General features: G+C 49.1%; 1 protein-coding gene across 1 annotated transcript; it reads left to right on the forward strand.

Moving 5' to 3' along the window:
- Positions 1-2,314: 2,314 nt before the first annotated feature.
- TMEM26 (transmembrane protein 26) lies at positions 2,315-13,898 on the forward strand (the record flags this gene model as incomplete). Its single annotated transcript, XM_081328615.1, has 6 exons — positions 2,315-2,505; positions 8,159-8,237; positions 10,445-10,543; positions 10,919-11,148; positions 12,698-12,774; positions 13,489-13,898. 6 exons carry the CDS (start codon positions 2,315-2,317, stop codon positions 13,896-13,898), a joined length of 1,086 nt encoding a protein of 361 aa, XP_081184741.1.
- Positions 13,899-15,669: the final 1,771 nt, after the last annotated feature.

The following is a 15,669-nucleotide window of genomic DNA, read 5'->3' on the forward strand; positions in this document are numbered from 1 at the left end:
TTGGTGGAGCAGTGGGCTAATGCCTCCTTAAGTAACACCAGCTGCCTGCAATTAGTGCAGGTTCGCATCCCACCAGGCTCAAGGTTGACTCAGCCTTCCATCCTTCCGAGGTAGGTAAAATGAGGACCCAGATTGTTGGGGGCAATAAGCTGACTTTGTAAAAATGCAGCTGGGGTGGGCGCGAAAGCCCTAATAAGCAGGCATATACATAGAATGAAGGCTATTGCTAAGCACATTGATTTGTGCTTTAGATTGTAAGCCGCCCTGAGTCTTCAGAGAAGGGCGGGATATAAATGGGATTTTTTAAAAAAAACCTGCTAGAATTCCCCAGCCGGCCTGCTGGAATTCTGGAAGTTGAAGTCCACACATGTTAAAGTTGCCAACGTTGTGTAACACTGGTCTAAGGAAAGGATCTGCCCTTGAAAGAATAGACTGGGTCCTGTAGAACAGGGGTCCATAACCCCTGGACCATGGACCAGTACCGGGCCGTGGCATGCCAACAACCGGTCCACACAAACAAGCAAAGCCCCATCCGTGGGATGCAGGTAGCACACAAAACCACGCACTCTCCGGTCCGCGGAAAAAACTTTCTCCACGGAAGCAGTCCCTGGTGCCGGCAAAGGTTGGAGACCTCTGCTGTAGAAGATAGGGTCTCCTTTAAGTAGAGCTTAACTCCTGGAGATCTCAAAGACATACTGGTGTTCTTGCAGAAATGGGTCTCCCATCCAGATGTCTGAGAAGAATCTGTCTGGCACTTGTCCTCCTGAGGGCCAAGGATGCTAACATCTCAGGTAAGAAACCAGCAGTTTCTGCTGGATTGCTGGCCGTTTTCCCAGCGTTGCCTTGGTCAAATCCTGGTGGATTTGTGGGAGACGCTGCAACTGAGGTGGTTTCAACCACCGAACGTCTGGGGATCCTGGAACAATCCCAGCCAGCCTTTATCTCAAGGCTTGCTTGAGGAGGCATCAAGATCTGCTCATCTGTGGGAGCGGCCAGGTGGCCTTCCACCCACACTCACGTCCAGCCAAAGTTGCGTGCGTGTGTCTGTGAGATTCCCCGAAGGGTTCCCTGACCCTCCTGCCTGTGAAAAGAGAGTTTGCCCGCGGGGCTGCCCTTTTCGGGGAGAGTCCCCCCCGATGCGAAGCCCACGCAAGCCCCTAAGGCAGAGGTCTTCAAACTTGGCCCTTTTATGACTTGTGGACTTCAACTCCCAGAATTCCTCAGCCAGGTATGCTTCCTAAGAAATTCTGGGAGTTGAAGTCCATAAGTCATAAAAGGGCCAAGTTTGAAGACCCCTGCCTTTGAGGCTGCCAAGGAGGGTGCAGTGCCGGAGGGCGCCGAAGGGTTGGCTGAGGAATTCTGGGAGTTGAAGTCCACAAGTCATAAAAGGGCCAAGTTTGAAGACCCCTGCCTTTGAGGCTGCCAAGGAGGGTGCAGTGCCAGAGGGTGCCGAAGGGCTGGCTGAGGAATTCTGGGAGTTGAAGTCCACAAGTCATAAAAGGGCCAAGTTTGAAGACCCCTCTGCCTTTGAGGCTGCCAAGGAGGGTGCAGTGCCGGAGGGCGCCGAAGGGCTGGCTGAGGAATTCTGGGAGTTGAAGTCCACAAGTCATAAAAGGGCCAAGTTTGAAGACCCCTCTGCCTTTGAGGCTGCCAAGGAGGGTGCAGTGCTGGAGGGTGCCGAAGGGCTGGCTGAGGAATTCTGGGAGTTGAAGTCCACAAGTCATAAAAGGGCCAAGTTTGAAGACCCCTCTGCCTTTGAGGCTGCCAAGGAGGGTGCAGTGCTGGAGGGTGCCGAAGGGCTGGCTGAGGAATTCTGGGAGTTGAAGTCCACAAGTCATAAAAGGGCCAAGTTTGAAGACCCCTCTGCCTTTGAGGCTGCCAAGGAGGGTGCAGTGCTGGAGGGTGCCGAAGGGCTGGCTGAGGAATTCTGGGAGTTGAAGTCCACAAGTCATAAAAGGGCCAAGTTTGAAGACCCTTGCCCTAAGGGAGACTTGGCTGGCCGGAATGTTGCACGGGACGGGCTCGCCTCCCCTCCCCAGCAGAGCCACAGCCCGCCCGACGGGGGTGGGAACCTCGCCGCTCCTTGCAGCCCTGGCGCGCCGGAGGGGCAGTGGGAACCCCCCGCCTGCGGCCGTCTGGCTCAGCTTGTCCTCCCCGCCCTCGTTTCCCCCCCCACCCCCCATCCCCTTTCAGGAAGTCCGGGGAAGGGAGGTAGGGGTGGGGAAGGACGAGGAGGCCGGGCTCTTTTGCGCTCCGCGGGACCCTCTGCGGGGGGAGAGAGAGAGAAGCGTGGCGTCCGGCCGGGCAGGAGAGGATGGAGGCGCTGGTGCTGCTGAACGCGCTGGTCAGCCGGCTGCTCTTCGCCCTGCACTCGCTGCTGGGCGTCTGGCGGGTGACCGAGGCGACGAAGGAGGGCAAGTACTGGCTGCTGGCGCTGCTGAACCTCTTGCTGTGCCTGGAAACGGCGCTCACGCTCAAGCTGAAGCGGGGAAGAGGCTACAAATGGTGAGCGAGCGTGGCAGGTCCCGCCGGGGCTCCGGTTCTTTTGTCTTCTCTTCTCTTGGCTTTTTTTTTTTAATTATTACTTCAACTTCCAGAATTCCAGCAGGCCGGCTGGGGAATTCTAGCAGTTTTTTTTTTAAAAAAAATCCCATTTATATCCCGCCCTTCTCTGAAGACTCAGGGCGGCTTACAACCTAAGAAGCACAAATCAAATGTGCTTAGCAATAGCCTTCCTTCTATGTATATGCCTGCTTGTTAGGGCTTTCACACACACACACCCCAAGCGGCATTATTACAAAGTCAGCTTATTGCCCCCAACAATCTGGGTCCTCCTTTTACCTACCTCGGAAGGATGGAAGGCTGAGTCAACCTTGAGCCTGGTGGGACGCGAACCTGCACTAATTGCAGGCAGCTGGTGTTACTTAAGGAGGCATTAGCCCACTGCTCCACCAAGGCTTCCCTCCCTCCCTTCTCTCCTTCCTCCCGGCGGGGTTTCCGAGACAGGACCTCTTCTTCTCTGCCCGCTAGGGCGGGCTGCTGGCGCTTGGGTGACTTCTGCCACGAGGGAAGCCCTCGGCGTTTGCTTAAGCGCTGTGGAGAGCAGCGGTACAGCCCCGGTGCAACTCTGGGTACGAAAAGTGGAGAAGACCCTCTGTGGAAGTGACCGACACGTGTTTGTGTGTGTGACTAACAGCCTCTCTGGCTGAAGAAGCTTGGCCTGTGACTGGACTTCTCTTGTCCTGGGGTGGTGAGAAGCAGCAGGAGCTGGAAAAGACAAGCAGAACCTCTTCAGCAGAACCAGGCTGTGCTCAGCTGGGAGGACGGTGGCTTCAGACACCAGTTATTTGGCATCCATTTAAAAAAATAATAATGAATGAGTGAGTGAATGAATGAATGTATGAGTGGATGAACAAACTGGTGACTCACAAGAAGGGCCCTAACGGGAGCCCTGTTGGGGAGCACCAACAGAACAGCGGCAAGTCAGTTTCTCAGCTCAAACTACACATTGAAGTTGAAATGACAAGACATTTATTAATCAAGTGCCCAGCAGATGCTCAGATTGCAACCTTCTGCTGGCCGGAATTTTGCACAGAGAGACCGCCAGCTTGGAGAGGTTGGCGCTAAATGCTGAGGGCAGTTTCAACCCCTCTCAAAGGAATATAGCTTGACAATGTTCATCAAAAGAAAAGCCACATAGTTGTAAGTCACAGCTGCAAAGCCAACTCTGGAGACACTGATGCCTCTGGTGTCTCACTGCGGGTGGCAAAACTGTGCTGCTAAAAACAGGACAGGAGAAGAAAAAAGTGGAGCGGGAAAGTGACCTATTTTCCCCCCAAAGCGGAAAGATTCTTGACTTCTGATCTCAACAGCATCAAGACGGACTTGTAGTCCTTCTTCTGAAACTCTGGTTCAACTTTTCAGCAGGGAAAAGGATCACATGGTCTCTGCAAGGAGAACAAAGGTGTCCTTTCAGGATGGGAGGCAGATGGTCTGCGCGGCTTCCTGTTTTCAAACTTATCCGCCTCTGCATACTGAAAGGCTGTTCTTATATGTGGAACTGCTATTCCCATAGGCCAGAGTTCTCAAAACTTGCAAGACTGCAGGCCTCTGAAATGATAAATGAATCCACTTCCTTCTCCTCCCTGGGCCAAACAAATTAACGATTTGTGTGGGGCTCTGATGGGACAAGAACTAAATGTATTATCTCCAGCTGATATCTCCGCCTTTGCAGAACAGCCACCATCCCTTGGCTTAGGCAGACTGGAAAAGGCCAAGATAGTTTTGACCGTTCTCCCACTTTGCCTGGGCAGTCCTAGTCAAACCTGACCGCCCTGCTCTGGACCAGCCTATTAGGCAGACATGCCAAAGGCACCCGTGCTTTGCTTTATTCCTGCGGGTTATGCCTGCGTCACACCAAAGTCATCTCCAAGAGGTGTTCCTTGTTATGTACAGGTTTTCCTTGGTTTTGACGGTGTTCAATTCAAGAGTTGAGAAGGTCTAATGACGATTCTGCTGATGGAGCTCCTGGGTAAAGTCTTGTCCCTGTCTTCTCTGTGATCCAGACTCCAGGAAGAACCCTGATTAATGGAAGGGATCCATTTCTTCTCTCCCCCTCCCAGACTGAACGCCTCTGCTTTGTGGAGAGAGGCCCATGTGTGAGCAGGATGGGGAGCCTTGAGAGATGCGCTCAGTCTTTTAGTGATTGTCCTTTGAGCAGCAGCTCAGTCACCCAGGTCAGGAACTGGCGTGCTTCTGACGGAAAATGGACTCTTCCGTGCATTATTCTCCACCTCTCTCACTGGTGATGCAGGTTCATTTGAAAACTCCAATCCAGCATCAAACTGCCTGTCCAGCAAGAACCCTTTGAATTCCAACCAATTATACAGGTTCCTTCTATTCCTTCTGTTTGACGATGTGTCCTACTCTTTTGTTTGAGAAAAGCTTCAGAGTTCTTGGATTCGTATCTGGGTTGACCTCTTTGAAGTTTAAATTCAAACTGTTCCAATAGACAGTTAAGTATTGAAGAATTTACTATCATCTACCAAGTATGCCTTTTATTTAACTATTAAACTGGTGGCTTGAGAAATCATTGAGATTATCTTGGACAACTAGAATAATCAACAGTCAGTGCCAGATGGTGCAAAGCCCAGCTGTTTAATGGAAGTTAAAGCTGAGATATTTTGGACAGAGAATTTTATTTATTCATTCAATGTATTTATTTATTAAACACACTTGCATAGCCACCCATCTCCCCACAAAGGAGGCTTTGGATGTCACACAATAGCCAGTATAAAACTGATAAAAATCTAAAAAGTCGCAGTCATAAATAGCATAATGACAAAAATACTGATCCTGGGTGGAGGGAAGATAAAAATGGCTCCCTCAGCATGGACTCCTCAGAGCTCCTGTTGGTTGGATGTTCCACGATGATAGTTGAGGCTCACAACAAGGCAAAGGTGAGAATGGAGAAGGTGCTTAATGGATTCAGAGGCAGTCAAGAAAGAGGCTGGGAAGAACACGATGGCCAGGCAGCCTGTCTAGGGACTAGCAGGGGACCCCAAGCACTCAGGGTGCTGTTACAGACAGTTTTGACAAGGTCCCAAGTCAGAAATGACTGAATGTCTGAACATCAACCAGGAGGTCTTTGAATTGTATCTTCTCTGCAAAATGCCATCTTGTCTAACTTAGAGTCATGGCTGAAGGGTCAACCTGAGGCACAGAGGTCTGGATATGGACCACTGTTCAGCAGATATCACCCAGAGAAAGAGGTTCTTCCCATGGCCATCTCAGCCATCTTGGAAGCAGGGTGTACCCAAATGTTTAGGAAAACATCCTTGTCTTTCTTTTTGTAAAAGCAATTCCTGCCCTTTCGGATGCAGCCTATATTTCATCTTTCTGTCACAGGCTGGTGTTGCTCTACCACCTGTGGTCATGGACCATCCTCTTCCTTGTGGTCCTTCCTTCCTTCTCTGGACCCTCTAACTTTGCTGTTGAATTATACTTTTAAACATGACTGGAGGAGGAATCATTGCAGCAGCAGATAATTACTTAACTTGATAATCATTGGGCTTGCTATATCCTACTGTGGCCACCTGAAGTCCCAATTGATACAGGTATCCATAGGGGATGCAGTGGCTCAGTGGGTTAGGACGCTGAGCTTGTTGATCAGAAGATCGGCAGTTTGGCGGGTCGAATCCTGAGTGCCGCGTAACAGAGTGAGCGCCTGTTACTCGTCCCAGCTTCTGCCAACCTAACAGTTCGAAACTACGGTGGGAAGGTAACAGCGTTCCGTGCGCCTTTGGCGTCTAGTCATGCCGGCCACATGACCACGGAGACGTCCTCGGACAAGCGCTGGCTCTTCGGCTTTGAAATGGAGATGAGCACCAGCCCCTAGAGTTGGAAACGACTAGCACACATGTGCGGGGGAACCTTTACCGTTACCTTTACAGGTATCCATGAAACCGGGGTAATGGGAGGCACGTGGCACCATGACATCACTTCACCATGTCATTCGTGTGATCGAGGATGTCATGTCATTGGGGCTCCTTTAGAGGTCCTTGATTCCTGCTGATCACATGGACCTCACCCTGCTGTTTTTCTGGGATCAGTATTTCTTCCAGAGTATTTCTTCAGATCCCCGTTGAGCTTTCCCGCTTCCAGACGTCTTGCTTGCCTTTCTGAGGCAACCAAGGCCGGTAGATGCTGGGACCGGCCTGTTCAATTCCCAGGCAGCTTACTCTACGTGCCTCCTCTCCCCCACTCAGCACTTCACAGAAATATAAAACGACCATGACGTTATTTCTGCTCCCCTCCTTAACAAAAAAGGCTGGAAGGTGGTGTTACAGTCACTTTTAATGAGGATCCCGGAAGGAGGAATGCAGAGCCGGGCCAAAAATGTTTTCACGAGGCATCTCCACCTCTCAATGATGCAGCGAGAGAAGAGAAGCCCTTAGTGAAAGACGCCTGTTTAGATCAGCTTCGCTTGCAGCCAGCTGGACCGGGTTGAGGAGGCAGAAACCCTGGTGGGGCTCAGCATCCAGACCAGCCTCACTCATGCAGCTTGCAAAGTGTCCCCCCACCCACCCAATCTTCCATGATTCCACACCTGATTTGTGTTCCAGCAGCCAGATGGAAACATGTCTGTGCTACAATTTTCTCACTGACAGGCTGGATAGGGAATCTCTATGTAGAGAGTTGTAAATTCGCCTCCCTTTTTGCCTTCCCGTCTTTCTTGCTTTTCTAGAAAAGAGGAAGGTTGAGCAATCCCACAAATAAAAGCTCTGGGACCCTCCAGCAGGGCGTTTCAAACGTTGAAACCACAAGTTGCAATCTGGGAGTCCACAGGTCACCTCTAACTCCTGAGCAGCCCTTCCCCCACCCACCCACCCTTGGACCAGCCCCTTCCTGACATGCAGCTAGGGAACCAGCTTGATTTCGGTTCCTCTGCTCCTGCCTTCTGGAGGATGCAGGTAGGATCCTGTCTCGCTTGGAAGAACAGGCAGGGCTGCTGCTTTGGAAGTGCTGCGAAGGGTGGGGCGAAGGCAAGCAAGGGGGCATTCGGCCCGTCTAAACGCTGCCTCCCTTTGCAAAGGTTGGAAGCCATGCATAAGCCAGGGAGGGGGAGCAGTGGATTTTTCCTTCCCTCTGTTCCTTCTGCAAAGGGTCCCCAAAGAGTTTGGGTGGCCGACATGTTTGTGGTTTCAATTGCAGGCTGTGGAAGAGGTGGGGGGGGGGTGTCAACGACTACTCACCGCCCATTTCCAGCTGACAAAATGGCCCCACAGCTCCATTCAAAAAGCCCACAACCAGCCCCATTGCAGCTTCCTTTCTTCCGCACGGCCTTTTCTTCCGAGAAAACGTGGAGCTGCCGTTTATTTTCTAAGCAAGCTGCTGGGTCCTTTGGAGAGCTGGAAGTCCCGAGGTTTTACTGGCTGCCTCTGTTCTTGCCACTTTACCGCCTGCCTGTTTCCAAGAGAGGCTTTTTTCAAAATTCTGCTAGGCGACGGGAAATCTAGTGGACACCAGCTGTGGGCTTACGAATGTCCACACCCGCCCCAGGGCATCGGACACCCCGCTTATCCCTTCAGTGTTTTGACAGTGAATTCTGTAATGGCTTCTCAGTGTACTGATCCCAACATTTTTTGTCCTTTCTCAGGTTTTCACCCCCGATCTTTCTCTATCTCATCAGCATAGTGCCCTCATTGTGGATTCTGGAACTTCAGCCTAAAAATCAGGTACTGGTTCTGTGGTTTCTTACTATACATGACAGAGAAGGAGAGAAACTGCTTGGGCAATGAAAACCAAGCTGCCTGGAAGCCAATTTGGGCGTCAGTTACTGTATTTTTAAAAGGGACATGGTGGCTCAGTGGATTAGGACGCTGAGCCTGTCAATCAGAAGGTCGGCAGTCTGGCGGGTCGAATCCCGAGTGCCGCGTAGCAGAGTGAGCGCCTGTTACTCGTCCCAGCTTCTGCCAACCTAGCAGTTCGAAAGCACGTAAAAATGCAAGTAGAAAAATAGGGACCACTACAGTGGGAAGGTAACAGCGTTCCGTGCACCTTTGGCGTCTAGTCATGCCGGCCACATGACCACGGAGACGTCCTCGGACAAGCGCTGGCTCTTCGGCTTTGAAACAGAGATGAGCACCGGCCCCTAGAGTTGGAAACGACTAGCACGCATGTGCGGGGGAACTTTTACCTTTACCTTTTTTAACTGTATTTTTATATCATGAATTCAAGAAGCAGCTTCCTCTGGGCTTTCTACCTGGGGTATGGATTCATTTAGAATTAAGCAACAATGCGCCGACATTTTTCGGTGCACCTTGAAGGATGTGAGTTGTCAATTCCCCACATCAGCCCCCCGGCTGAATAAATGCCACCGAGAAAGGGGAGATTATCCAGATGTGTGATGGTTCTAGTTGCACAGTCCAGTTTTTGTTAGACTGGATGGTTCTTTTTTAGTTACTTCATTAGACCCAGCCTCGGTTCTAAAAGTTGCCTAAGTGTATACAGATGCATTATCTGGATTTTCCTCCTGTGAGAGAAACAGGTTTGGCATCAGTAATCGCAAAAACAGACACCTTCTTTTCTCACGCAGAAAGAATTTAAGAGTATAGCAAACTAGGAGGACTTTGGCCTTCCTTGTAGCAGGTCATCCATCTCACCCTCCGAGATTTCAGAGAGTGCGATGCTCATGCACGGTCACTTGTTAGATTACCTTTCAAGGGGGCATTTTGTGTTTCATTTGCATTTCTCCTGCTGCCGTTTTAGTACACGCTACCAGCCCCAGTTGCACGAATGTCCCCAAGTCATGGCTCATTGGCATTGCACATTCAATACAGCAGTTGCGTCTAAGTAGGACTGTGGAATTGTATAACATTAGCTTAATATTCTGACCAATTCACTGAAGTCACACCAACAGGAGAATTATGGCACAATGCAAAGATTGTCCAGTTGTTTTCACTCTGCTACATCTTCCTTGCATAAGTGAGCCATGGGCAGCCTAGCCGTGCAGGTCCTGTGTACATAGCAGCAAAATGCTTTCAGTTCAGGGGCGCCCAGTCCCAAGCAGAGGCACAGCTTAAGCCATGGAGGAGGGAAGAGTGTAGTTACTCTCTGCCTTGGGGCTTGAAGTGCTGCCACTCAAGGTCCATAGGAGATCCTCAGGCCTGGAAGGATGTTTTCTACTCGGGTTTAAGGGGATTTAACATCAGAGAAAGTTTTGCAGCTCAAGTCAAGGGATTCATTTATTTGCATGAAGTTTTCAACGTTGATTGGAGCGGTGCCTCCCTTTGCACATCGTTCACACACCTTCATTTGAGAATAAGATGCTTATTTAGTAGCTGCCTTCCAAGGGCAGATTCAAAGTACTGGAGCCAGTGGGTGAAGGGAAGACACATCCATAGGGCTTATCGGGGGTCCCCGGACTGGACCTTCACCTGCCCCAAGCTGATGCATTGCTCCCCATGTCATTTGCAGATAGTTGGACCAAGAGTGACAAAAATGGAGGCAGACAAGTCAGTAAATCAAACCCAGGAACGCACGTGCCAACCCAGGGAAGCAAGGTACCAGGTTAGAATGTGTGAGGTGGAACACCACTTCTAGGCAAATAGCTGGAGGCCCAAAATAGAGCAAGATCTAATATGCTGGTCAGGTGTACTTGTCTTCTTCAGAGTCATGTGTCTTCTTGATAGGAAGCCTTTCTGTATTTCACCTAAGGGGAATGGGTGAGTGCTTTTCAGTGGGTCTAGGTTGATCTGAATCGCTTCTCCCTGGATTCCCACTGCATCTTCTTCCTCGCTGCTTTAACCCCATATGGATTGTCCAGAGCAAGGGGGCACCTCCAAGGCTTTGGGGAGCCAGTGAACTGTCAAAGGGGAATCTTTGGGGCCCTTCCATATCAGGTCTGTGCAGGACCAGAGCTGAAGCTGGGTTTTTATTGCAGCTTTGTCCCAATGAATATGAGCAGCTTGTGAAGAACCACGGTGAAAAAGTCCGACCCAGTTACAGAAATGAGACCACAGCCAACAACATAATGGAAAAGGTAAATATGGAGGTGGTGGTTGATATCTCATAATCACAATTTGGATTTTTTTTTTTGAGTTAAAATATATTTCCACAGCAACAACGGCCTTGGGGGAGCAGCAAGGAAATAGAATTGCACCGGTGCGGTCCCAGAGATACTAGATGGGATTAAAACCATCCCCACGTTAGGCATGCCCACAAGGAGCACTGAAATGATAAACATCTTTTTCCATAAAAGTAAAACCAGGCTCAGGAGAGCCAATTGCGTAAGAGCTAATAGATAATTTCCTCTGGCAACTGGGGGAGATGGGAAAAGAGTCTTCTCCAAAGAAACCCTCCTCTCTGCCTCCCCTGCCCTCGCTTTTCTGCTTTCTGACGTTTGCTTTTGCTGCAGCTGCAACAGGCCCAGGAATTTGTCAACACGCTCTCCAAAATGTGTGAGCCCATCTGGACGCTGAGCCTCCACCAGACTTTCCTGCTGCTCCTCATCCTGGGCCGCTGGCTGCTTCCCATCGGTGGGGAGATCACCAGGGACCAGCTCTCTCAGCTGCTGCTGCTCTTCGTGGGCACCGCCGCAGACATCCTTGAGTTCACCAGCGAAACCCTGGAGATAGAGAACGTCCGGTAGGGCTCAGGTGCTCTCGGCCCTGCAGCTGCACCCACAACAGAGGAGACGGCCTGCCCTTCCGTCTGTCGGCCCTCCTGTCCAGCTGTCGCCTGCTGCCCCACTGCCCGATTTTCCTTACACGTGCAATACTTGGGAATAAGCCAGGATGATAGGATGGTGAATCTAACTGTTTCAAAGGCTTGTAAAAGGGGAAGATGAAATCTTTATTCTTATGAAAAGGCAATGCTATTTTTTTTTCTATTACTCTCAAATGAAATCTTCTGCCGTCACTGGCATTTAGTCCTTGTTAGCTCTAGTCACGCTTTTTCAAAAAGCGGTGCCATAAAACTGGCTTTAACTCATTTAACTCAAGGCAATAAGACAAGTTAAAATACAGAGATACAGATAATTTATTCTCCAGCAGATGGGAAGTTTCGTTTTCTGGAGTTTGGTCTGCTATTATACAGTAAAATTGATGATTTGGTACAGTAAAATAACTTTAAACTTATTTCCTTCACCCAGTTTCGTTATTTCCAACCCACAATATTCCTCACTCCCATTTTATGAATTCTTCTTCATCTTGTGCCACATCCGTTATTGGACATTGGCGATCATGTTGAAGATCCTGTTTTTATCAGCAGCCGCAGGAAAAAAGTGCTGCTGAGTTTTGTCCAGACCCAGTGGCGTAGCGTGGGTTGTCAGCACCCGGGGCAAGCACCTGGCCGCTGCACTGTCCCTCCCCCAGATAGTCCCTCGCTTTCTCTCCACACCGCACGCCTGGTACCCCCCCTCCACAGTGGGTGGCAACCCGGTGGCTCGGATCGGATTCACACAGCCAGCACTGCAGTGAGAGAGAGTGAGTGAGCCAGGCAGGGGCAGAGAGCTGCGAGTGCGAGCGCGCCCCCCCAGATGTTGCGCCCGGTGCGGCCGCCCCCCCTGCACCCCCCACGCTATGCCACTGTCCAGACCAGTCCCTTAGATTTTGAAGCCATGATGTTCTTCTTTTGCCTGGACCTCCTTTGCCTTCAGTCTTTCCCTGGAGGATTAAATGGAGTAGGCCGTATTTTTCTGGGTGTCGCATCACATGTCCGAAATATTCTAACTTTCATTTTTTAATTGTTTTGATGATTTCCCTTGGCTTTCCCAGGCGGCTTATCACCTCCTCGTTTCTGATCTTGTCAACCCAGCTTATCCGTAACAGCCGCTTGTAAATCCACATTTCAAATGCTTCTAGTCTCTTTAGGTGGCCTTCTGTCAGAGACCAACTCTCTACTCCATAGAGCAGGATAGAAAAAATACAACATCTTGACAAGCCTGATTTTCAATCTTAGGCTTATGTCGTGACTGCAGAAGGCCTTTTTCATTTTGGAGAATGCTCTTCAAGCTTCCTCTATCCTTGTCTTTACTTCAGTGGTCATGTCCCACGTCCCAGTGGTCATGTTCTATAATTTATGAGTTATAGAAACTAATTGTAGTTTTCCATTGTTGGAGACCTCCTTAATCTAATCAACATGTCTGGCCTAATTGTGCCAGTGCCTTGTTTCTAAAATGCTTGCCTTTTTCCAGGAACAAGGATGCTCTGGTATATGCAATTCTAGCCGTGTGGACCTGGAGCATGTTACAATTCCCTCTGGATCTAGCAGGTTGGTCCTGTCAATGTTTCCCCAGGATTGTGCTCAGCCTCATATGATCCTCCTTCCTCCTCCTCAGAAGCTGCTTCAGCTGGCTTTCTTTGGGCTGGTCCCTGCAGGATGGAACAGTGGAAAGGCCAGTCTGAAGGCCAAGGCAGGTGAGGCATCTTTGTGGAAGAAAGAAGGAGAGACCCTTGGGCAGATGCAGCGATGGCCAAGAAGGTTGGAATATCTTATGAGGAAATAGATCCATCTTTAACTATAAATAGATGATGGATAGATAGATAGATAGATAGATAGATAGATAGATAGATAGATAGACAGAGACAGACAGATAGAGATAGAAAGAAAGAAAGAAAGAGAGAGAAATAAATAAATAAATAAATAAAGAAAGAAAGAAAGAAAGAAAGAAAGAAAGAAAGAAAGAAAGAAAGAAAGAAAGAAAGAATTGATTTACTTAGGAAATGCTGACCTTATGCATACAAGGTTCTAGTTTTGTAAGTTACAGCTTATAAGCCATCACAATGTGAACAGTAAACTTGGCTAAGTGTGATTTAGTCAGGAAATCACAATTCAAAGAATGAACTGTGCTACAGGCTCAGCCTGGCTTAGAAACCACTGCTGGGTCTGACAACTTTGTCTTTGGATGATTTATGACATGGGTTTCAACATCCTGAAAGAAATGCCCTTTGCTTTCTTTCTTTCTTTTTTTTTAATTCCTTCTAGTGCAACATCTCAACTGTGATCGAGCAGCTTCGTCCACAAAGGTTTTTCATCTGCTCCTCTGCAGACACAGTGCCGATCTGTGGAACATCGGCATCAGCTTGTTCATCCAAGACGGCCCTTTCCTTGTGGTACGCTTGATCCTGATGGGCTATTTTCAAGTTGTGAACCAGATGCTCGTGTTTTTTGCAGCCAAGAATATTTTGATCGTGATGTTGCAGCTCTATCGCCTTGCGGTGCTATTGCTCGACTTCCGTGCCTCCCTCCAGCGCAGGGCAAACAGCCACCAAGGAGTCCCTTCCAGTTGCCCCTGTGACTCCAGCTCCATCAGCCTCCCATCCAATGGCCTGCTGGATGGGGCGGACTCTACTGCCCTGGAGGAGACCTTCCCAGACTCAGTTGAGTGCCTGTGAGGGAAGGTCTCGTCTGCATCGGGACCAGCCCTTCCTTCCAGGGGCCACGTTTGAATGGGCTGGCCTCAGCAAGCAGCCTGTTTTTCCACCGTGAGACAGAGGTCCCATCCTAACAGCAAAGGGGAGAGATTTGAGATAGGAGAAAACAAAATCCACTCTATTGATTGGGCAGATTGATTGATCCACGGGATTGATCCACGGGATTGACCCACCGTATCAATGATGGATATTCAGCTGAGGCTGTTTTCTGGTTGGACCTTTTTTTTCTTTCTTTTTTTTTAAAAATGTGTGACATTTGTGGACTCCATGATTGCCTCCAGAGCCCTGCAACAGCAGAATCTACCTGAAATTCAGGTCTACGTCTGGGGCATAATGCAGGTCCCCTTGATCTAGCCCGAGATCATGATGACAATGATAGGGAAGTTCAAATAAACGGAGGGAGGATTTTCCTGCTTCCTGTCTGTCGCGGACACATTATGTATTCAGTGAATGCAACACTGGCTAGTTTTACAGTTGCCTTTTCCTAGTATAGGTTGAGGGTGGCATGGCTTGCCATAGCAGGATTTCAGAGTTTTATGTGATGCTACAGTATGTTCTAGCCCAGAGGTCCCCAACCTTTTGGGCACCAGGGACCGGTTACGTGGAAAGATGTTTTTTCACAGACCGGAAGCGGCTTGGTTTTGTGTGCTGCCTGCATCCCTCGGATGAGGCTTTGCTTCTTTGTGCGGCCCGGTTGCTGGCATGCCGTGGCCCAGTACCGATCCACGGACTGGGGGTTGGGGACCTCTGTTCTAGTGATTACAGGCCATTTTCCTCCTGGTTCTACTTTATTTTACACCAGCACTGACATTCCCAGCTCACCCACATCTGCCCTGTTTACATTACCTCTTTTCCACAAAGCAGTGGGGCCCCTTCCAGTGATCCAGGTAACCTGGCATTTTTCTGGGAGACCGGAGACCAGGTGACCGGGGCTTCTCTCAGGCGAGCTCCTTTAAGAGGACATGATCTGTTCATGTTCTCCCAACCAAGATTTAATTTAATTTAATTTAATTTAATAGTTACATTTATATACCGCCCTATTCCCTGAGGACTCAGGGCGGTTTACAGGAAATTAAAAAATCCACCATACAAAAGTTAAAAAAAACCAAATTAAAAAATATTAAATTGACCCTGTATACTTAAAACCCCAATTAAAAATTTCTCCTCAGCCTGGGCCCGAGAGCTCAAAGAGCCAGGTCTTCAGATGTTGCCATCAGGAATAAATACAGAGGAAAGTTCTGATGGAAACACAAGCAATCCTCTCTCAACTCTCTAGCGTTGCACGAATTTTGTCTTTCGTCTAAGCAATAACGCTACCAGGATGATGTCTGTTTGGAATAGTTTCAGTCCTTGGAATGAAATGTTGTACTAGCTTATCAAAGGCTGGCACGCGTAGAATAACTCTTATTATTATTTGCAGTGAAAGAGGTGTTCAAAGTTCTTGTCATTGCTGAATTCAGTTTTGATATGGTACATGAGGCTATTTCTTCCCTTTTATTTCTGAATGTCGGTGTCTTTTGTTACTGTGAGCACAATTCTTAATGCAAAGAGAGGAGATGTTTTAATAAACCAAGAGATTTGTATTTGCTTGGGAAATGTTAATCTGGCAGTGTCTTTGTTGATCTTTAAGAGAAGAGGAGAGAATTTGTCCTGACCCTTGGTGGCTCCATTCTCCTCCTCCTCCTCCTCCTCCTCCTCCTCCTCCTCCTCCTCCTCCTCCTCCTCCTCCTCC

The sequence above is a fragment of the Vipera berus genome, assembly GCF_964194415.1.
Source record: "Vipera berus genome assembly, chromosome: 5".
NCBI classification, from domain to species: domain Eukaryota; kingdom Metazoa; phylum Chordata; class Lepidosauria; order Squamata; family Viperidae; genus Vipera; species Vipera berus.